The 23,986-nt window shown below is 47.5% G+C and overlaps 1 protein-coding gene across 4 annotated transcripts in view; it reads right to left on the bottom strand.

The window, feature by feature from the left end:
* Positions 1-17,325, bottom strand: part of LOC137633928 (DDB1- and CUL4-associated factor 5) — a 45,112-nt gene extending 27,787 nt beyond the window's left edge. For 3 of the 4 annotated variants that reach the window (XM_068366162.1, XM_068366163.1, XM_068366164.1), the window contains exons 1-2: positions 16,247-17,325; positions 12,081-12,261 (exon numbers count right to left, since the gene is read on the bottom strand). In XM_068366162.1, coding sequence (XP_068222263.1) covers positions 12,081-12,261; positions 16,247-16,472 — 407 coding nt within the window. In that variant the 5' untranslated portion in view covers positions 16,473-17,325. The remainder of the gene's footprint in view (positions 1-12,080; positions 12,262-16,246) is intronic. The other variant, XM_068366165.1, reaches the window with a different exon arrangement.
* Positions 17,326-23,986: the final 6,661 nt, after the last annotated feature.

The raw sequence follows: 23,986 nt of genomic DNA, 5'->3' as shown, positions 1-23,986 counted from the left end.
GTCGTGGAGGAAGTTCCCTCGGGAGCTCCGTCAGGAGCTGCAGAAGGTCCGGGAACCATTCCGCGTGATGCCATAGCGGAGCTATCAGAGTCATCGAACAGTTGACCGATAGTCTGGTCCTGTTGAGCACCCTTCTCATCAGACAGAACGGTGGGAAGGCGTACACGTCGATGTTGTCCCACCGTTGCTGGAAAGCATCTTGCCAGAGTGCCTTGGGGTCCGGGACTGGGGAGCAGTACAGGGGCAGCTTGAAGTTCAACGCTGTCGCGAACTAGTCCACAGTCGGGGAACCCCACAAAGTCAGGACTTTGTTGGCTATCTGAGGATCCAAAAACCACTCGGTACTCACTATCTGCGAGGCCCTGCTCAGACTGTCGGCGAGCAAATTCCTCTTGCCAAGAATGAAGCGAGCAGATAGTGTTATCGAGTGGATTTCGATCCACCTCAAGAGTCTCTATTGCAATATGGGATAGCTGCTGCGAAAAAGTGCCTCCCTGCTTGTTGATATAAGCCACTACCGTGGTGTTGTCACTCATCACCACCACGGAGTGACCCGCCAGGGACCGTTGGAACTGCTGAAGAGCCAGAAAGACAGCCTTCAATTCTAGCAGGTTGATGTGTAGGCACTTTTCTGATTCTGACCAAAGGCCTGAGGCCCTCTGGTTCAGAACGTGCGCCCCCCAACCCTTCTTTTGACGCGTCCGAAAACAGAGTCAATTCCGGGGGGAGGACGAGAAGACTCACTCCCTTCCGCAAGTCCGTCCATTCCAAAGACCCCATCGGGATCAGAATGTCCGGAGAATCGGATCCTTGATTCCACCGGGACTTGAGCCGCCACTGTAGGGATCTCATCCTGAGGCGGCTGTTTGGAACCAGACGGGCCAGGGAGGATAGGTGACCTAAGAGACGCAACCACGACTGGGCGGGGAGCTCTTCTCGCCTGAGGAAGGGTTCCGCCACCCTCCTCAGCCTTGCTATCCAGTCGTCTGATGGAAAGGCTTTGTGGAGATTGGTGTCTATTAGCATGCCTAGATAAACCAGTCGTTGGGACGGCTGCAGAGAGGACTTCTCGAAGTTTACCACGATCCCTAGATCCTGGCAAAGATCCAGAAGCCTGTCTCGGTGCCGAAGAAGGGTCAACTCCGAGTCTGCTAGGATCAGTCAGTCGTCCAGATAACGAAGGAGACGAATACCGTTCCTGTGCGCTCAAGATGAAATCAGGGTGAACACTCTGGTGAACACCTGAGGAGCTGTGGAGAGACCGAAACACAGCACCTTGAACTGGTAGATCTTGTTGTCTAGGCAGAATCTCAGGTACTTCCTGGAAGACGAATGGATTGGGATCTGGAAGTACGCGTCCTTTAGATCCAGTGTGCACATGAAGTCTTGTGGTCTCACCGCAAGTCTGACCGTGTCTGCTGTCTCCATACTGAACCGGGTTTGCTTGACAAACCCGTTCAGAGCTGAGAGGTCGATGACGGGTCTCCAGCCTCCAGACGCCTTCTTTACAAGAAAGAGTCGACAGAAGAAGCCTGGGGAGCCGTCGACGACCTCCTGGAGAGCAACCTTCTCTAGCATGGTCTTGACTTCGGCCCGAAGGGCCAGCCCCTTTGCCGACCCCGTGGCATAGGAGCTCAACGACACTGGATTCGCTGTCAGGGGAGGTTGAGATGTTGTGAACGGGACGCGATAGCCTTGGACGATCACTGAGACCGTCCAAGCATCGGCCCTGTGTTGCAGCCACCTGCGGACGCAACGCTGAAGGCATCCCCCCACAGGTGGACACACAGGGGGACCGCCACCCCTAGGGCTTGCGGCCGCGGCCGCCACCCCTAGGAGTCTTGCCTCCCCTGGAGGACTTACCGCCCCTCTTGACCTTGGCTGGAAAGGGCTGGGGCTTAGACACCACCTTCTTAACTGCCGGTGCCTGCTTCGGAGCCTTACAAGGCTGCTGCTGCTGTTGCGGCGGAGCTGGAGGCTTATAGGGCCGAGCTGTAAGGGCCCTATGGAGGAGGGAGTCCGTGCTGGATTTTCTCCACCTCTCAGCCGTTCGCTCCATGTCCTGAGGCTCAAACAGGTTCTCCCCCAGAAGGGAAGCATGTCTGAGCCTGCAAACATCCACGGCGGGGACCTTCGGATGGAATCTCTCGGTCACAGCATCACGCCGCTTCAACACCGAGTTGGCCCACAGGGTGGTAACCTGGTGCGCCAAAAACTCGATGGAGCGGGTGCCCGAGAGTAAGAAGGTCTCCAGGGCCTTCCTCTTGGTCTCCTTGGACAAGTCCTCAGAGCGCAATAGGATGCCCAGAGTTCCTAGCCAAAAGTCCAGCCACGAAGTGGCCTGCATGGCACACTTCGCGACTTTCTCATGGCTAAGGATATCTGCCGCCGAGAACGACACCTGCCGGGCAGAGAGCTTCTCAAGGGGAACTCCCTTCGCCAGCTCCTCCACGGAGTGATGGAGAGGAAGAGCGAGGCTGGACTCACCCAAGATCTCGAAATACCTCCTCTGCTGAAGACGAGGAGGAGGGATGAGCTTGTTCCCGGCAGAGGAACGACTGGAGGAGGGAAGAATCGCGAGCTGAGCGTTGGCCCTCCGAACGTCAAACACTTCGTCCAAGATAGTGTCCTTGCCTTCACGTGGGGCGATCACGGGGTCCATAAGCCCATTAAGATGCCTTATCAGGCTCAGGACCTGCTAGAAGGCATGTTCGGATTCCTGCTGATCTCCTCCTTGCGGGCTGGCAGCTAAGTCTCCTGTCCCCGGAGTCTCTTCCTGGGGTGAAGCGTGGACGTTCCCCCGGGGCGCCGCGGGTTCCTGGCGAATCCTCGAAGATGATTTCGGGACGGTCTTGGAGTCCTTGGATTCCCTCCTGGGAGGGATACAGGATCCCAACAAAGAGGTTCGAGGAGTCCCTTCCTCACGAGACGATTCTCCTCCATGAAGCGAAGTCTCCCCCCTTGGTGCCGAGGGGAAGACTACCGCTTCACTGGACTCACCCGAGGACGGAAAAGCTTCGTCCACGGGAGAAGGAGAAAACGCTCAAGCAGGAGAAGGGGGCTTCGCGACAGACCTCTTGGGAACCAACTTTGCCCTGGGGGAAGTCACCACGTAGTCCACTCCTCTCTTTCTCTTCAGCGTAGGAGAGGCAGCCGTTGGTTTGTTGCCCTGATCAGTGAGTGCTGGTTTCATTACCCTCACTAACGCCCGCATCAGAGGACCAAACCAAGTCTGTTGCTCCACGGACACAGAGTCCGAAATCCTCGCTGGAGGGAAAGGGATCGGGTGATCCTTTGGAGTGGACACCACAGTACCTGCCTGAAAAGAAGGGGGGGGAAGAATGATGTACTAACCTCTCCGCAGTGTCTTCCCTGTCCAGCACTATAGTCCTGCGTTTGGATGGAGGCGATCCCGAGCGCTGTCTAAGAACACGCGTTCCTGCTGCTACCACTGGCTGCGAAATTCGCCGCGAATGATCGCGCGGGCGAGCGGGCGCGCAGGCGAGTGGGCGCGAGGGTGTACAGGTGAACGAGCGCGTGCCCGAGTCGGCGAACGAATGCGTTGGCGCGATGGCGAGGGAATGCGTTGCCGCGTGGGCGAGGAAGGTCGTGGGCGAGGAAGGTCGCAGGCGACGTAAATCAACAGGCGATCGGTGGAGAGCTGGCGAATGCTGACGCGCAGGTGAGCGATGGTGCGTTGTCGCATGGTGACGCGTTGGCGAGCGATAGCGCGCAGGAAGCACAGGTGAATGATCGCGCGATTACGAGCTAGCAGACGGCGAACCATGTCCTTCCAGAACCTCTGGTCGACGACACGTTGGAGAACGCGTGCGCGCAGGCTGTAAATCACGCGGGCGGTCCGGAGATCGCCGATAAACAGGTGATCGTTGACGCGTAGGAGAGCGCTGACGAACAGGCGATACTAGGATCGCCTGTGAACGCTGGCGAGCAGGTGATCGCTGGCGAGCAAGGGGGCGACGCGTGAGATCCTGTGAAGGAACAGGTGGCGCGGCGCGTTCAGGAACAGGAAGAGCATAGGCGTGTGGGCGAACGTGTGCTTCAGAAACACGAGCTGGAGAACACGGACGATGTTGAGTAGACACAAGATGAGGAACGCGAGAGAGCTCAGGAGACAGATGGCGCGCAGGGTGTCCAACAGGGACTGCAGGATGGTCAGAGACCACAGGAGAGCGCTGGCGAGCAGGAGGGCCATGATCCTCAAAAGAGCGCTGACGAGCAGGAGAGCGCCTGTGCGCTAACACTGCAGAAGTGCGAGCAGAAGAATGCTGGCGCGCTCTTCAGGAACCACAGGATGTAGGATGTCCTCAGGAGAGCGCTGGCGAACAGGTGAGCGCTGACGAGCAGGAGAGCATTGACGAGCAGGAGAGCGCTGACGAGCAGGAGAGCGCTGACGAGCAGGAGAGCGCTGACGAGTAGAAGAGCGCTGACGAGCAGGAGAGTGCCTGTGCGCTAACACTGCACGTGAAAGGGAAGAATCCCTTTGCCCCGAAGGGACCATTGCCCGTCGGGTGACGAGTTCCCCAGAAGGTGAAGATCTAGCAGGAGTTGGAGAACGATCTGCAGAGAGGTCCAAAGGAGCTGGAGCTGTAGGCTGAGTACGACGAGGAGAGTCCCCTTCGGAGGAAGAAGATCCAAAAAGGCGCCTCTTGACCCCCTTATAAGGAGAAGGGAGGCCCTTGCGACGCAGCGGACGGTGAGCCTTACGGCGAAGGCGGCCACGGGGAAGATCATCAGGACCATCAGTCCTCCGAAGGGGAGTCTCAGTCAAGGCACTTCCCTTAGAGGGAAGCTGAACAGCAGAAGAGCCCGTAGGACTCACTTCCCCCTTCGAAGGATGTACGGAAGGGGGAGGAGAGCCATCAGCACCATCATCCTCAACTGCACCTGCAGAGGATTGCCCCGCCCCGTCGGAGGCCTTTGCCACCACGACATCGACGATAGACAGAGGGTCTACCTCTGCTACCGCCGGCGACTGCTTAACGGCGGCCCCCAACGAGACAAGGTCAATCAAGGCGACCCTGGAGGGCAGCCCTTAAGCCCCAGGGAAGCCCAAATCTGTAAGAGATCATCATTAGACAACGAATTATCAATAACCTCCCCCGGAGGAGGAGGGGGAACCGCCCCGCTATGGGAGGCGACGCCCTCTCCCCCCACCCAAGGTCGGGAAACAGAACTAGGGGGGGAGGAGTAGCAAGCTACCCTTCCCCTACCCCCCGCTAACTAGCGCGGGGGTAATTAACCCTCGTTAAAACTATTTCAGCTGCGCTAAAAGGTAAACCCCAATGTAAATAGCATGGTTTGTATTTCGGTTACGGAACAAAGAAAGATTAGCAATGACTGTCAATAAGGCGAGGGTGAGAGCGGACACATCCGACTGCCACCCAAGCCGAGAGCCAAGTGACCTCAAGCGCAGGTGTGTGTGAGGGGGGAAGGTAGCAAGCTACCCCCCCTACCCCCCCGCTAACTAGCGGTGGGGTAATAAACCCTCGTTAAAAATCTAATGGCTCGTCATTTCAGCTACGCCGAAAGTAATTACCCATATTAAATAGCGTGGTTTGTATTTCAGTTACGGAACAAACTACAAGAAGTTTAAGAACAATAATATCATTAAAATCACAAATTTTAAGTAATTTGTATTTTTCCTAACATTACTTACCTCAAATTACTTTCTTAGGAGTATCTGGGATCTCCTCCCAACCGACGAGAGTTTTGAGTAGTTTACCCTAGTCCCATTTTCTATGAGGGGTAACCTCAGGCGGAGTGATACGCGCCCTGAGGCTATCCCCCCGGGGCAGAGAGCATGCTTGCTCAGGTCTCGATCTCCAGTAAGTTCTTGATAGCTTAGGTATCTATGAAGTCCAGCAAGGCACTCGGGGTAGGATGGGCGGGCCATTACCCGAAAGTAGTTCGAGGTAAGTACTGTTAGGAAAAATACAAATTACTTAAAATTTGTGATTTGTTCCAACACGGAGTACTTACCTCGAACTACTTTCTTAGGAGACTTATACCTTAGGAGGTGGGAGTGTCCTTCAGGACCTAGAGACTGTGACGAGTATAGAAGAGGAACCTAGGTAGGAGACTAGGTTCTGCTGACCTCAAGGAAAACACGAGAAAATAGGGAAAACTACGCAAAAAACCATCTTAGTGCCTAAGTAACTCACTTCTGCAAGAATCCTAGGAGACATGTCCTTCCAATGATAGTGTATCCCATGGTAGTTTCAGGGGGCTACCCGAGTCATTTCCGGTAAGGGAATAGGGGAAGGAAGAACAAGGGGGGCTCAGGAAGGAACATGTGTCTCTTGGACTTACTACCCGCAGTTACCACTGGGGCTACACCTTTAAACCGTTTGGAGCGCGGAAAGGACGGGACCGAGCGAGAACCCGTCCAGGGACTTTCTCAAGTAGTCCTTCAAGTAGTGAGCCGTAAAGGTCGACTGGCTAGACCAAGTACCTGCCCTCAGGATTTGGCCCACTGCCATGTTTTTCTCAAACGCCAATGAAGTACTTAGACCCCTAATGTCGTGGGGTCTGGGCTTTCCTGGAAGGGGGACACCTGCACTACTGTAGGCCCTGACGATCACCTGCCGTAGCCAGAAGGAGATAGTGTTCTTGGAGACTGGCTTCTTCACAGTCCCGAGGAAAATGAACAAATTTTTGATCTCGGGTCGAAGTCTAGCTGTCCTCTCTAAATACTTCCATACTGCCCTGACAGGGCACAGCAGCAATTCCCTCAATTGTCCGAACGAGGGATAGCTGGCACTGAGAACCCTTCCACTTTGGATTCTGAGTCTTGGCTAAGAAGGAGGGTAAGAATCTGAAGGTAACTTCTCGCCAGCCCTTCGAGTGTGAGATCTCGTACGACAGGCCATGAATCTCACCTACTCTTTGCTGATGCCAGAGCTAACTGAAAGACTGCCTTGAGGGTGAGCTCCTTGTCTAGAATATCTTTGAGAGGCTCGAAGGGAGGGTCCAAAAGCATCTTCAGTACACTAGCCACATCCCCCTGGGGCACTCTAGTGGCTTGGGGGAACACGACTGCTCGAAGCTCTTGATGAGCATCGAGATATGTCTGGAGGCATCTAGGTCTAAGTCCTTCAGGAGGAAAACTTGGCCCAGCGCTTCCAGGACTCCTTTAATGGCTGGTATGGACGTGCCCACTTCGTCCCTGAGATAGACCAGGAAGTCTGGTATCTTGTGAAAGGAGGCCCCTAACGGCCTGATGTTCTTCGAGGAGCACCCCTTAGAAAAGGTAGCCCACTTCGCCTGGTACACCGAGACTGACGAACGCCTCAGGTACCCTGACATCCTTGATGCCGTCCTCGACGGATATCCTTCCTTTCTCAGGAGACGCTCGATAACCTCCACGCGTGAAGGTGGAGGGACCGAGGGTTTTCGTGGAACCTTTGGAAGTGAGGCTACCGGAGAAGGTCTGGTCTGTCTGGAAGTGGCCCAGGTGGAAGGCGTGCCAGTTCCTTTAGATCCGCGAACCACTCTCTCTCCAGCCACCGGGGCGCTACCAAAGTCATCCACAGGTTGGCTGTCCGTCTCACCCTGTGAGGACCTGTCCGAGCATCCCGAAGGGTGGGAAGGCGTAAACGTCAAGGTTGTCCCAAGGGTGTTGGAAGGCGTCCTCGAACGCTGCTTCTGGATCTGGCACAGGAGAACAAAAACACGGGGAGCTGTGCGTTTAGTCTCGTGGCGAAGAGTTCTATCACCGGCGAGCCCCACTTCAGGAAGAGGGTTTTGGCCACTTCTGGGTGTAGGGACCACTCGGGCCCTACCACTTGACCCATCCTGCTGAGGCCGTCGGCCAGGACGTTCCTCTTCCCCGGAAAGAACCTGGCTGAGAAATTTATTTGTTCCACTTCGGCCCATTCTAGGAACTCCATCGTGAGACTGCACCGTTCCTTCGACTTCAGTCCTCCTTGCTTTTTCACGTAGGCCACCACCGTGGCGTTGCCGCACATCGGAGCCACGGTGTTCCCCAGGGTAGATGGACAAACTCTAGGTACGCCCTTTGTACAGCCCTCATCTCCAGCACGTTTATGTGCAGGTTCATCTCCTCGACTTCCCATTTTCCTTTTGCCGTTTTGTCGAGAAGATGGGCACCCCAGCCCTCCTTGGATGAGTCCGTGAACAGGAGGGTGTTCGTTCTGACGTGCCACCACTCCAGGACTTCCTTCCGGGGACACCAGGACTATCTTGTGCGGGGAGTCCTATCAGTCTTTGCCAGTCCTTGGCTCTCCTGGGCTGGCCCGACAGGAATGGCCAGAGTATCTGTTTTAGGTTGTCCAGTCTCTCCGCGGAGGGGAAAGCCCTCGCCATCCGGGAGTCTAGGACCATCCCTAAGTAGGTCATCCTGGTGGAGGGTATCAGCTGGGACTTCTCCAGGTTGATGATGATACTCAAGACATTGCACAACTTGCTCCCTCAGTACTTCCTCTGAGGCCGAAAGCAACAACCAGTCATCTAGGTACCGAATCTGGCGGACGCCCTGCTCATGCGCCCAGTCTGAAACTGTTGCGAAGACCCTCGTGAAGCCCTGAGGGCTATCGACAGTCCGAAGCATAGGGTTTGGAACTGCAACGTTTGGGTACTCCATTTTATCCTTAGGAACTTCCTGCTGGAGGGATGGACAGGGACCTGGAAGTATGTGTCTTTGAGGCCTATGGACCTCATGAAGTCCTCCTCCTTCAAGGCCGCTAGGACCGACTTCGGAGTGTCCCTCTTGAAGTCAGTGTTGCACACGAATTTGTTGAGGGCTGAAAGGTCTATGACCGGTCTCCAGACCCCTGTCGCCTTCTCCACCAGGAAGAGACTGCTGTAGAACCCTGGACCCGGTTTCTTGACTGGTTCTACTGCCCCTTTCGCCAGCATTGCCGAGCCTTCTTCCTGCAATGCTGCTAATCTCAAGGGGTCCTTGGGTGCCAACCATTCCGCCTGTTGATCTGGGATCCGAGGTGGGGGTCCGCTAGGAAGGGGAGCCTGTACCCCTCCTTTAGTACTGCTACGGTCCACGGATCCGCTCCGTGGTCCCGCCATGCTTGCCAAGATCATTTGAGGTATCCCCCCACCTGAGGCGTCAGCAGGAGTAGGGGGCCTCCCCTCCTACCTCCTTCGAGAGCCGCTGCCTGAACGCCCTCTCCTGGAGCCCGAGTAGGAGAGTCTGAAGGCTAACTGTGGAGTCGAAGCTCCTCTATGGGGGGCAAGGCAAGGGAAAGATTACATGTGCCAACTTCTACATCCGACGGGCGGACGGAGCCGAGGAGACACTAGGCAAAGGTGCGGGGGGCCTCTCCAGTGGCCATTTGAGGCAGGCACTGGAGAGGCCATAGCCCTGTTCGACCCGCTAGGGGGAAAGCCACTTTGCCTTCGTCACGGATGGAGCCGTCGGGAACTGGGATAGCCGTCATGGGTCTACCCCCTCCCGGGGAAATCCGTGGGGTTTAAGTACCCTGCTATGTCAGCGGCCGCCTCCGATGCTTGGATGGGGCTGGCCGGGACGATGGCACGGCTGGCTCCATCCTCGTCATGGGTGTGTCAGCGGCCACCTCCGATGCTTGGATGGGGCTGGCCAGGACGATGGACCGGAGGTATCCGTCATGGGTCTACCCCCTCCCGGGGAATCCGTGGAGTGTGAGTACCCTAGTATACCAGCGGTTGACCTTGAAGCCTGAATGGAGCTGTTGTGGTACTGGGTATGGATGCCATGCTGCCAGGTCGAGCCAGCGGCTGCCTCCGCTGGACGGATGGAGCTCCCGCAGAGATCCATGGAGCTGCGGGCTTCCCAGTGCTGGCTGGTTGGTTCCTTCGTTCAGGGGGGGGGACATCGAAGAACCAGAGGCCGGGACAAGGCGGCCAGTCCGAAGGGGCGACTCTCTCCGCTGGGCGGGAGAAGTCGGAACCTTCGCGGGCTTATGCTTGTCGACCGAGACCTGGTGCAATGACTTCCGTCGATGATCGGGTCTGCTGGAGGAGACGTACCGCGAGGATGGCGAAGGAGCTCTAGGGAGCCAGCCAGTGAGGGCCTCTGCTGCACGGGGGTATCTACCAACTTGCTGAGGCCCGAGAGCCAGTCCTCATCCGTCGCGGGCTTCGATTCGTCTAGCCTGTGGTGCCGTCTGATGCGGGCTAGTACTTTTCTGTACGCTGGGGCCTCGTCTGCTGAGCCTTCCGTTGGATGCTCTTCTGCCTGAGAAAAAGCACCTACGACTCGGGGCCCCGCTTGGGGTGAAGGCATCCTTTGTTGTGGTACGACTTCGGCGGTTCTGGATCGAGGACGAGCATCGCCGCTGAGACGGAGGCCTCCGTCCTGGACTTGTCTCTCCCCACGTAGGACCAAGCTGCTGCGGGCTTCCTCGTGGTTGCTGGTTGTCTTTCACATTCTGGCCAGCCTGTCGAAGTCTTGGAGGCTGGGACACGGCTGCCAGACCGAAAGGGCGACTCTCCGCTGGGCGGAAGGAGTCCGAACCTTCGCGGACTTATGCCGGTCTGCTGGAGCCTGAAGTGAGGATTCCCTCCGACGTTCGGACCTGCTGTAGGGGACGTACTTCGGAGCGGGAGAACGAGCCCTTGGGAGCCAGCCAGAGGTACCCGGAACTGCTGAAGCTCCCAGGAGGTGTCTGCATGGGATGGCGACACGCACTCATTCCTCCCTAGAGGAACGACTTCTTCTGTGCCTCCTGTCGCGGCGAGATCTGGAACGGGAACGGGAATGGTACCTCCTTCTGCGGGACCTCTCTCGCCTCCTCTACTGGACCCTCGGGGCTCCATCCTCCGAAGAGAAAGAGTAGGATTCGAAAGAGGAGCCAGGAGATTTGTAGGGCTGCACCGAAGGGTCCAAGTCGTTCCGCGTCGCTGGTGGTTCCAAGTGTCGGTCCGTAGGTGACGAAGGCTCCAGGAAGAACGGGAGGGAGTGTTGCTGAAGGCACTGGGGGAGAGCGAGGTAATTTCTTGCTGGGGAACCACGCCTTGAACTCTTCCTCCAGTCTTATGGGCAACCTGAAGGACGTCCTCGGCGGTGCCCATACGAAGGGATCCAATGATGGTGAGTCCTCCTTCTCGGCGTCTTTCCCGGCTGCAGACGTACCTGAAAAACAGGCCGATGAAGCGGGGGAAGAGGCTGCAGCAGCCTTTCCCCACGTAAGATCGTCGGAAGAGACGGGCCCTGCTGGCACCAGGACTCCGTCCTCCGAACACACTCCCGTCCTTCCCTCAGACTCCCCACTTGCCTGGACCAACAAAACATCCCCACTAGCAGAAACCTCAGACTCCTGGGGAAGAGCGATGGGCCTCTTCCCCGCAACTGACTTACCTCGTCCCGTGGTTGAGAAGCTCTATCCGACGAGGCATCGGGAGAAATAAGCGGCGAGGAGAGGCTCGGCATCTTGGACGCCTCCTTCTTCTTGGTGCCGTAGCACACTCCTGCACCTCGTTCCAGACTCGCACTCCGGACACGTGGCTGTAGGAGAACATAAGCTGCGAACACAGAGGAGAAGGGTAGGAAAGGGTATAGAATGAACACAATGGGTCCACGTGGGGACCGCGTGAGACACAAAGGGGGTTGGGGACACAAAGGGTCGCACTGGGTAAGAAGAGAGCGTCGAGATGTTATTGCGACGCGACCAGAGAACTTACTGGAGATCGAGACCTGCGCAAGCATGCTCTCTGACCCGGGGGTTAGCCTCAGGGCGCGTATCACTCCGCCTGAGGTTACCCCTCATAGAAAACGGGACTAGGGTAAACTACTCAAAACTCTGGTCAGTTGGGAGGAGCTCCCAGATACTCCTAAGAAAGTAGTTCGAGGTAAGTACTCCGTGTTGGAACAAATAAATCTTCCATATATAAAACTATAAAAACTTGAAAATTACAAGAGGATAAAAAATTCAAAATAACAAGAGGAAGAGAAACAAGATAGAATAGTGTACCCTCATGCAAGAGATCTCTAACCAAAGACAGTGGAAGACCATGATACAGATGCTATGGCCCTTATTAAAAGACAATGGATTGTATTTGTGTAGGAACACATCTAAAAGCGACATGAAAAGTTTAACACTTACGTTTTCAAATCGTGCACAATGACCTGTTCGTCATTTCCGGCTGAGAATATCTTGGAATTGCAGGAATCGAAGCTCAGGCAGAAGATGTTGCTGTTGTGCTCGCCCTTCATGGCTTGGGGTGGGCGATTCTCCGACAGGACCCCATCGATATTCCACAGCAGTACACGCCGATCATCTCCTCCTGCAAGAGACAGTTGCCACTTTAGAAATACATACATAAATATACCAGGGCACTTCCCCCAATTTTGGGGGGTAGCAGACATCAACAAATGAAACAAAACAAAAAAGGGGACCTCTACTCTCTACGTTCCTCCAGCCTAACCAGGGACTCAACCGAGTTCAGCTGGTACTGCTAGGGTGGCACAGCCCAACCTCCCACATTATCCACCACAGATGAAGCTTCATAATGCTGAATCCCCTACTGCTGCTACCTCCACAGTCATCTAAGGCATCGGAGGCAGCAGCAGGGCCTACCGAAACTGCGTCACAATCGCTCGCCATTCATTCCTATTTCTAGCACGCTCTCTTGCCTCTCTCACATCTATCCTCCTATCACCCAGAGCTTTCTTCACTCCATCCATCCACCCAAACCTTGGCCTTCCTCTTGCACTTCTCCCATCGACTCTTGCATTCATCACCTCCTGTATCTACATCCTGTGAGACATCTTTAGAAATAGAGAGAGTTATTTCCTTGAACATGCTTTTCTTTTCTACTTTGGATCTGATTTTGTTTATGTTTATTCTCTTACAATATACTGTATTTTCTTCTCTTTATAGAAGAAACACGACAAATCTTGAAATACGTCATTTGCCTTTTTCCTAACTGTACAAACCTTCAGCTCTTTAATATGGATCTATATTTCGGCAAAAGCTGAAACACGACACAAAACTTTTAGTAAGGTATAATCATCTACCGCTAGTTACCGAGGGATGAAGCGACTTAGACAAGCCACCTCTCTCTCACACACAGACACCGGTGATATGACGTCATTCTTTCATTGCAGGCAGGACTTATAAGGGGATTAGGGGATGGCAGGAAAGAAAGGTGTAAAAAGGTTCAGGTTTGTATAATTAGGAAAAATACAAATGATATCTAAATTTGTCATTTGTGATTCTGTGACACCCACGAACTTAATAGTGTCGCCCTGACAATTCCCTCATTCTCAAGAGTATGTGAGAGAGCTAACGGCATGGGCGATCCGGTGTGATTGCTTGTTAACTAAGCATTGTGACTTGTGATCAGGTAAGGATTTTTGGAGTCATGCCCCATGCTTAACCTAGACAATGTCCGACCTCGCTGGGGGGACTGGTACATAACAAATATATATTATGCTGCATAATGAAATATATTACAAACATGCAGACAGAGCAGGTCAGCTTACTGAAACCCCAAGCGAGGAGAGAATGAAGAACAAAAAGGCCAGTCACTCAAACATTCATTCTAGACTTAATCCCGGGTAACGTCTATCCTTGACTGACTGCTACTTGTCCTACAAGGGAACCGAGGTGTTTAGACCACATGTTGTGCAGCCGCCACAGGACCAGTGGAAAAAGTGCTTACGTACCTGTGGGTTACGCCTTGCAGGTAGTGGGCTGTGAAAGTCCTTTGGTCAATTCTGAACGCCTGCTTGAAGTACCTGCACCACAAACTAGTTCTTTATGCATGCGAGGGACATGCTACTGCCCCTGCCATCATGAGCTCTGGGTCTACACCCTTGCGGAGAGAGCCAGGATTCAAGTCGCGATCTATCACCTATCAAATCTGAGGATATTTTATTTCTTGTAACTCTCCTTTTGACCCGGCCTGTGCTAAAAAATATTTCATTACCATCTGAGCGAGCTCATGCGGTTTGTTTGAGGTACGACCTACGGGACCTCTCAGGGAATAGTAACTGCTAATCTGGCTCATCAGTTACAAAACGAAGACTCTCAATCCGGAAAGGACCGCATCTTGCAACCACTACAGCCGGATTCTGTCTTAGTCACGAACTCAAGGATGAAGCCGAGTGTTACCCGTCCCCATCACATAGAATGGAGGTCGTAAGAAAGATCATGCAACTTTGCCAAGGAAAGAGCGAGAAGGAAGACCGTCTTACGTATCAAGTCAATGTCTGATGGCTGACACAGAGGTTCCTAAGGCTCTTTTTTCACAGATCATAGTACGTGAACTGCATTCCAATGAGGAGATCTAACTTCTACTCGAAGACAGGTATGCCGCAACCCCGAATAACAAGAGGCAATTCCCTCAAGAGGGGAAAAGTCAACTTAAAGCCGAACGGGGTTCTGGCCAGGTCGAGATCGCACAGGACATTCCTCCCTGAGGTATGGCAAACTTTGTTGTCTAGGGAGAGAGATACCGAGAGGGGCAAGGCCCTTACAGTAACAGATAAACCACTTCGCCTGATGAGAGGCAACTCTATGACCTACGGGAGTATTCAGCCATCCTTTGCGTTACACCTATCTAAAAAATTACGGCTAGTCTCAGCTGATGCCTAAATATATCTCCATACTAAAGAGCCAAAAAGGTTTAAATTTGGTGCTGGAACAATTGCATCTAAGGACAGACTTCAGTGAAGTTGAAATGGGACGACCGACTTATTTAGGAAGCCTGATAGGCCGAGTAAAATGTAAATATTTACTGTAGTACAACTTTCCTAATGTAAGAAAATAACGAGAGCTTGTGGTGTATAGTATTTACATGTACCTAACACAATTCTGATGGAAAATTACAGGCCGTTTAAAAAGAAACACAAAGGCACCACCTAACCTCACCTACAAGTTTCACCCTTTCATGCACTTACCTATGGGGGGGGGATAATACCCTTAGTTGGGGTGTATGTATGATAGCGGCCACCTGCGATTCTAATGGAAAAGAAGAAATACAAGGGCACCACCTAACCTAACCTCACCTACAAGTTTCACCCTTTCATGCACTTACCTATGGGGGGGGGGATAATACCCTTAGTTGGGGTTATGTATGATAGCGGCCACCTGCGATTCTAATGGAAAAGAAGAAATACAAGGGCACCACCTAACCTAACCTCACCTACAAGTTTCACCCTTTCATGCACTTACCTATGGGGGGGGGGATAATACCCTTAGTTGGGGTGTATGACGTAAAGCTAGTTATGATAATTAGGTCCAAAGCAAAAATACTAGATGTTTTCCAGCATTGTTATTATTATTATAATTAATATTTCAATTATTATTTTTATTATCATTCATATAATTATCATTTCCAAACATATTTTTCTTATAACTATTAGTATATTTATTATCATTATCATTATGACTATATCATTAATATTTCAATTCTCATTTTAATTGCCATTATCATTTCCATACTTATTATTTTCTTACAACTCTTACTACTATTATTGTTATCATTATTACTTGCTAAGCTAAGACCCTAGTTGGAAAAACAGGATGCTATAAGCCCAAGGGCTCCAACAGGGAAAATAGCCCAGTGAGGAAAGGAAATTAGGTAAAATTATAATGATAATTTTTACCATTAATTATTATTACTATAATTGATATTATTTTAATTCCTATTTTTATTATCATTTCCATACGCATTGTCTTTCTTTTAACTATTACTATTATATTTATTATTATCATTATTACTATATAATTATTATTTCAATTCTAATTTTAATTACTATTCATATGATTATTTATCATTTCCATACTTATTATTTTTCTTATAACTCTTACTATTATTATTATTATTACTTGCAAAGTCACTGTCTGATGGCTATAAGCCAAAGGCCTCCAACAAGGAAAGTAGCCCAGTGAGTTAAGGAAATTAGGAAAAATTATAATTATTATTGGTTCCATTATTATTATTTTCAATATCACAATTACCAGTAATATAAACTTATTGGAGCCTTTGTATATCAGCGGTCAGTTGCTCTCGCGTGCATTTAAAATGGACGCCAGCTAATGTAAATTTCGCCCCCTAACCTAACCTACAAGCCCTGTCCTTACTTACTTACCTACCAGGGGGGGCTACGCCCCCTGCGACCCTCCTTACACTGCCATATTCTTACTCGGCCGCTACCATACATAGACCCTCCTTACACTGCCATATTCTTACTCGGCCGCTATCATACATAGACCCTAAATTATTACTGTGATACTAAAAATGCCAGTCAAATTCAACTCACCCGAAACCAGCAGGTCACCGCTGGCGGAAAACTCGATGGCATTGACGCAGCCGTAGTGAGCGTACAGGTCCTTGTGATAGAGATCCCTGGACGAATCCAGCCTCCGGGATAGGAAGACCGACGAGGAGATCCCCGGACTCCAGTCCGGCCTGGCCGAGTGGTAGGTGCGCTGCGACAGGTAATTCACGAAGCAGCTGTTCACCTCGCCTAGCCGGCCCGTCCTCATTTTGAATGGCGTCTAGTGCAACAGGGACGCGGCGTTTCCGTCTTCGAGGGACGATTCCTCGGCCATCAATATTCCCTAACCGTAGTCATGGACGAAGTTTTTTTTTTTTTTTACATATTACGCTAATGGCAGTATCTAACTCAAGTTTATCGCAGGTCTCGGCAGACGTAAACGATAGGATAAATATGTGCGAGTAGCCGAACCTAATCCTTACTATATTAATATATGTATTTTTATATATATACAGACTATACAAAGTTTCTTAATTTTATATTTTGTCTAAATAGTAGGACACCCAATAATAGTCTATCCATTCACAGAGTTGAATCCCACTTCAGTCGCGAATTTATTTCAAGGGGAAAATAATGATCAAGGTTTAATAAAATAAAAATTGGTATATTCGAAAAAATAACAATTGCAAATATTAATAATTGAAGACGTCTAATAATTGGTAGCTGTAGCTAAGAATAATTGGTTAAAAACAAACACGGGTGAGAAACGAACACATGGGAAAATATCTCCGATCAGCTGTTTTTTGTTTACATTTTCTCAACTCCCCCCGAAACCCCCCCTCTCTCTCTCTCTCTCTCCCTACGTCCAACCTCAACTCCCTCTTTCGTCCTTCTCCACCTTCCCCCCAACGTCTGTTTAGGACGTGATTTCACGGCCACTTCACATTTTCTGCGCTCCCCATCCACTCCTGAAGGACCTAGGATAACTGACAGACACTTCAGCGTAACGGGGCGAGGTCAAATAGGCTTCGTCTGTGCGAAAATGGGGTCGAAATAGGGACGGACTGCTGGCGTGTGGAGAGCCGAATTGGGAAGACTAGGAGGGACTGAGGTGACCCCGGTAGGCGGCTTAGAGCTTCGCCACCCTTACTACATTCATTAATTTTTTTCACATTTTCTACCAATAGACGTTTTTAAAAACACGTCAGTCTGAAAATTACGGTCAATTTTGGTTTTTAAATACGCGTAAGTTCGAATATTACGATTAAATATATGGTTTATTCACGATAGTGATGTGGTGGTCCTGTTTTGTCACAAGACATCGTTAACAGCTGACAAACAGCTGATGAGAGATCGTTTTTAATACAGTTGTTTTTTTATCAATATTATACTTTTATATATATATATATATATATATATATATATATATATATATATATATATATATATATATATATATATATATATATATATATTATATATATATATATATATATATATATATATATATATATATATATTATTATATATATATATATATATATATATATATATATATATATATATATATATATATATATATATATATATATATATATTATTATTATTATTATTATTATTATTATTATTATTATTACTTGTTAAGCTACAACCCTAGATGGGAAAGCAGGATGCTATAAGCCCAGGGGGCCCAATAGGGAAAATACCTCAGTGAGGAAAGGAAAAAATTAAATTTTTTAAGAATAGCAACATTAGGATAAATATTTCCTATTTAAACTATAAAAACTTTAACAAAACAAGAGGAATATAAATTAGATAAAATAGCGTACCTGAGTGTACCCTCAAGCAAGAGAACTCTAACCCAAGACAGTGAAAGACTATGGTATAGATGCTATGACACTACCCAAGACTAGAGAACAGTGGTTTGATTTTGGAGTGTCCTTCTCCTAGAAGAGCTGCTTACCATAGATAAAGAGTCTTTAAATATTAATAACTGTGAGAGAGGCAAGAGAGCGTGCTAGAAATAGGAATGAATGGCGAGCGATTGTGACGCAGTTCCAGTAGGCCCTGCTGCTTCCTCCGGTGCCTTAGATGACCGCGGAGGTAGCAGCAGTAGGGGATTCAGCGTTATGAAACTTCATCTGTGGTGGATAATGTGGGAGGGTGGGTTGTGGCACTCTAGCAGTACCAGCCGAACTCGGTTGAGTCCCTTGTCAGGCTGGGAGGAACATAGAGAGGAGACGTCCCCTTTTTTGTTTCATTTGTTTGATGTTGGCTAACCCCCAAATTTGGGGGAAGTGCCTTGGTATATGTATGTACTAATAAGTTATATAATTAACTGCAAGACTTATATCGTATGGCAAATATATTACATTAAATAACACAAAATCGGCCTAAATATTATCCAATCATTACTAAGTTCAGTTCTCCTCAGGGTGCCTGCCTAACTCGTGCAATTTTGGGGTTCTCAAATCAATTTCCGTTTTGTTTTACATCAATTATGCTAAGCTACAACCCTAGTTGGAAAATGCAGGATGCTATAAGCCCGGGGGCACCAACAGGGAAATTAGCCCAGTGAGGAGAGGAAAAAGGAAAAGTAAAATACTTTAAGAAGAGTAACAACATTGAAATGAATATTTCCTAAATAAAAACTTCAACAAAACAAGAGGAAAAGAAATAAGATAGAATAGTGTGCCCAAGTGTACCCTCAAGCAAGAGAACTCTAACCCAAGAGAGTGGAAGACCATGGTAAAGAGGCTATGGCACTATCCAAGACTAGTGAACAATGGTTTGATTTTGGAGTGTCCGTCTCCTAGAAGAGCTGCTTACCATAGTTAAAGTGTCTCTTCTTCTACCCTTACCAAGAGGAAAGTAGCCTCTGAACAATTACAGTTCAGTAGTTAACCCCTTGAGTGAAGAAGAATTGTTTGGTAATCTCAGTGTTGTCAGGTGTATGAGGACAGAGGAGAATATGTAAAGAATGGGCCCGACTATTCGGTGTGTGTGTGTGTGTGTGTGTAGGCAAAGGGAAAGTGAACCGTAACCAGAGATAGAGATCCAATGTAGTGCTGTCTGGCCAGTCAAAGGACCCCATAACTCTCTAGTGGTAGTATCCCACCGAGTGGCTGGTGCCCTGGCCAACCTACTACCTATATATATATATATATATATATATATATATATATATATATATATATATATATATATATATATATAATGTGTGTGACTTGTCCTTCCACCTGCTTCTATTTATGGTCTTACTATGCCACTCTCTACCTGCAAATTTTCTTAGTTCATCAATCCATCGTCTTCTCTTCCTTTCCCTCTGTTTCTTTTGCACTCTCTAGTGACCCATTCTGTTGTTCTTCATTCGTATTATATGTCCTGCCCATGTCCATTTCTTTTTCTTACAAGTTGTTCGAATGTTCTCTCTCTCTCTCTCTCTCTCTCTCTCTCTCTCTCTCTCTCTCTCTCTCTCTCTCTCTCTCTATATATATATATATATATATATATATATATATATATATATATATATATATATATATATATATATAGAGAGAGAGAGAGAGAGAGAGAGAGAGAGAGAGAGAGAGAGAGAGAGAGAGAGAGAGAGAGAGAGAGAGAGATAAATATAATTGCAGCAGTTTTTAGACCACTGCAGGACAAAGGCCTCAGAGATGTCCCTATTCATTTTTGGAGATGGCCCATTCTCATCATTCCACTGGCCACTGCAGATTGGTGATGGTGGGAGATTTTAATCTTGTTGCTCACAGCAAACCAACCTAGTATGGGGGAACATGACCAGTGCAGCTTTGCTGATCATGGCAATGCGCAAACCCTCACACCACGTTAAGTGAATATCTGTAATATTGATCGCTTTCTTCTGAATAAAAATACAGAATATATATTCACTTCAGTCTCATCAACGGCACATCGTGACCGGACCATCTCTCCAGAGTTTTACGTATCCTTGCTTCTCATTCGATGTCCACGCATCACTCCCCTAAAGGAGAGTTGGTTCAACCGTCCCCCTTATATACATCACCCCCACAGTAGTGGCCTGTTGGAGACCTCCCTGCCTGGTGATCCCCGGATTGAGATTCGAGTCCCGCGCTAACTCGGGAGTTTCTTTTAGTGTCTGCAACCTCACCATCCTTGTGAGGTAAGACTTGCGGGTTTTGGGGGAGCCTATAGGTCTACCTGCTGGGTCGTCAGCAGCCATTGCCTGGCCCTCCCTGGTCCTAGCTTTGGTGGAGAGGAGGGCTTGGTGGGTGATTATATGTATGTATTATAAGTCTCTAGGACATTGTCTTACTATCCAGGCATTGTCACTGCCATTTGCCATTCATGAGCAGCCTTTGAACTTCTAAAAGCGGGGTGTTATAAGCACAAGGGATCCAACAGGGTAAAATAGCCCAGCGAGGAAAAGGAATGAATATACTATATGGAAAGTAGTGATAAATGAATACAAGATAACTTAAGATTAATAAAAGTTAAAATATATCTTTCTTATATAAACTATCAAGAGACTTATGTCAGTCTGCTCAACATAAAAATATTTGCTACAACTTTGAACTTTTGAAGTTCTACCGATTCAGCTACCCGATTAGGAAGATCATTCCACAACTTGGTCACAGCTGGAATAAAACTTCTAGAATACTGTGGAGTATTGAGCCTGAAGATGGAGGAGGCCTGACTATTAGAATTAACTGCATACCTATTATTATTATTATTATTATTATTATTATTATTATTATTATTATTATTATTGTTATCATTATTATTATTAGTATTATTATTATTATTATTATTATTATTATTATTATTATTATTATTACTTGCTAAGCTTAAAAGAAAAAGAAAATATTTTCAGAAGAGCAAAGAGATTAAAATAAATATCTCCTACATAAACTATAAAAACTTTAACAAAATAAGAGGAAGAGAAATAAGATAGAATAGTGTGCCCGAATGTACCCTCAAGAAAGAGAACTCTAACCCAAGACAGTGGAAGACCATGGTACAGAGGCTATGGCACTACCCAGGTCTAGAGAACAATGGTTTGATTTGGGAGTGTCCTTCTCCTAGAAGAGCTGCTTACCATAGCTAAAGAGTCTCTTCTACCCTTACAAAGAGGAAAGTAGCAACTGAGCAATTACAGTTCAGTAGTTAACCCCTTGAGAGAAGAAGAATTGTTTGGTAATCTCAGTGTTGTCAGATGTATGAGGACCGAGAAGAATATGTAAAGAAAATAGGCCAGACTATTCGGTGTATGTGTAGGCAAAGGGATAGTGAACCGTAACCAGAGAGAAGGATATAATATAGTACTGTCTGGTCAAAGGACTCCATAACTCTCTAGCGGTGGTATCTCTACGGATGGCTGATGCCCTGGCCATCCTACTACCTGGTTAGAGAAGGATTCAAGTTTTTAAGGATACTGTACCAGAGTTTATTTGACCTGTTCCTTACCTCTCAGTCATAAGTGACATAGAATCCCTTAAAAGAAATAATTTCTGCTCATCAAGGCATCATTTCAAAGGTCTATACACAGTAAGAAAGCCTTCCTTTGCTTTTATAGACATAAGCATCTAATACCTATATTACTGCCAGATTCCTGAAGATTCAGATCCGATGGACCAGTTTCTTCCACCACAGAATTCCTAGGAGTCAGAAATTATCCAGCTGTCAGTGAAGGATGGTTCAACTAGCCTTTACCTACTTCACTTTAAGGGCTGCTTTTCTGGTCTTATACAGCAGGGGAACCCTACTCTATACAGGACCTCCACGGTCGTTTTATCATGTTCGTTCGAAAGCATTCAGCATTTCACATCGCGCATTGCTCGTTTAATGTCAAATCCACACTATCGAAGCACTCACGGAACGAGAAAGTCTTCAGTTTTTCTTGAAAGCCTTAATAATCTCCAAAATCAAACCATTATTCTCTAGTCTTGGGTAGTGCCATAGTTTCTGTACCATGGCCTTCCACTGTCTTGGATTAGAGTTCTCTTGCTTGAGGGTACACTCGGGCACACTTCCATTTTATTTCTCTTCCTCTTGTTTTGTTAAATTTTTTTGTAGTTTATATAGGAAATATTTATTATAATGTTACTGTTCTTGAAATATTTCACTTTTTTCTTGTTTCCTTTCTTCACTGGGCTATTTTCCCTGTTGGAGCCCCTGGGCTTATAGCATCCTGCTTTTCCAACTAGGGTCGTAGCTTAGCTGACGAAAATCTCTATTATTAGTATTTTCTAAGGTACAACCCTAGTTGGAGAAACAGGATGCTATAAGCCCAAGGGCCCCAACAGGGAAAATAGCCTGGCGATGAAAGGAAATAAGGAAATAATTAACAAGAGAAGTTTAAGAACAATAACAAAATTAAAATAAATTTTTCGTATATAAACTATAAAAACTTTAAAAAACAAGAGGAAGAGAAGTTAAATAGAATAGTGTGCCCGAGTGTACCCTCAAGCAAGAGAACTCTAACCCAAGATAATGGAGACCATGGTATAGGGTCATCAGAAATATTGATGATATAAATTAACATATATTCTTTTGAAGGAAGTAGGTTACCCAGGGCACCAGCCACCCCTTGAGATACTACTGCTAGAGTTATTAGGGCCATTGACTGGTTACGGCTCATTTTTGCCTAAACATACACGGAATAGTCTTGCCTATTGCTTCTACATTCTCCTCTGTTCTCATTGACCTGACAACACTGAGATTACCAAACAATTCTTTTTCCTTTGAGGGGTTAACTACTACAATGCAATTGTTCAGTGGTTACTTTCCTCTAAATAAGGATAGAAGAAACTCTTTAGCCGTGGCAAGCAGCTCTTCTAGGAGAAGGGCACTCCAAAATCAAATCATTGTTCTCTGATCATGGGTAGTGCCATAGCCTCGGTAACTATGGTCTTCCACAGACTTGGGGTAGTTCTTTTGCTTGAGGGTACACTCAGGCACAATATTCTATGTATTTTTCTTCCTTTTGTTTTATTTAAGTTTTTTATAGCTTATGTATGATAGATTCTAATTTAATTTTGTTATTGTTCTTGAAGTATTTTGTTTTAATTGTTCATTATGTCTCTTGTAGCTTATTTATTTCCTTTCCTCACTGGGCTGCTTTCTCTGTTGGAGCCCGTAGGCTTAAAGCATATTGCTTTTCCAATACGGTTGTAGCTTAGCAAGTAATAATAATAATAATAATAATAATAATAATAATAATATATTTTTATTCTTTTTTTTCAATTTTACAAATAAATAATTTTTGGTCAGAAGCGAATGACATAGTTATTGGCTCGCTATCCCATTTTCCTGTTATAAAATGACTAAAATATCCGTAAATAAGTATAAATTTAACTTTTGATAACCTATAAAAATAGTATGAATAATATACTACTTTTATATTGTATATATATTATAATTAAACTGATTATTCATTACTTTTTCATATTTTTCACTGACCAGCCAGAGACGCCTACCGGCAGCGCTCTCATTTTCAAGGTAAATTACCTCAGATTGAGTAATTTTGGTTGATTTTAAGGAAATTTCTAGATTCATGGCTCTCCAGGTAATTTTTTTCATTGGGTAATCTTTTGATTAAAGAGTAACAATGTTTATCTAAAATTTATCTTTAACATTTTTCACAAAATAGAGAGAGCTTTTGTTAATAATTATATAATTATCTTGCGTTTTATGAGTTTCTTTTTAGTATTTAAGGTATTTTTTCTAAATTTGAGGTAATTTCTGGGGTAATTTCCTAAACATCCGAGGAGAGCCCTGCAT

Source organism: Palaemon carinicauda, chromosome 43 (assembly GCF_036898095.1).
Source record: "Palaemon carinicauda isolate YSFRI2023 chromosome 43, ASM3689809v2, whole genome shotgun sequence".
In the NCBI taxonomy this organism is placed as follows: domain Eukaryota; kingdom Metazoa; phylum Arthropoda; class Malacostraca; order Decapoda; family Palaemonidae; genus Palaemon; species Palaemon carinicauda.
This window is presented reverse-complemented; position numbering and strand designations above follow the sequence as displayed.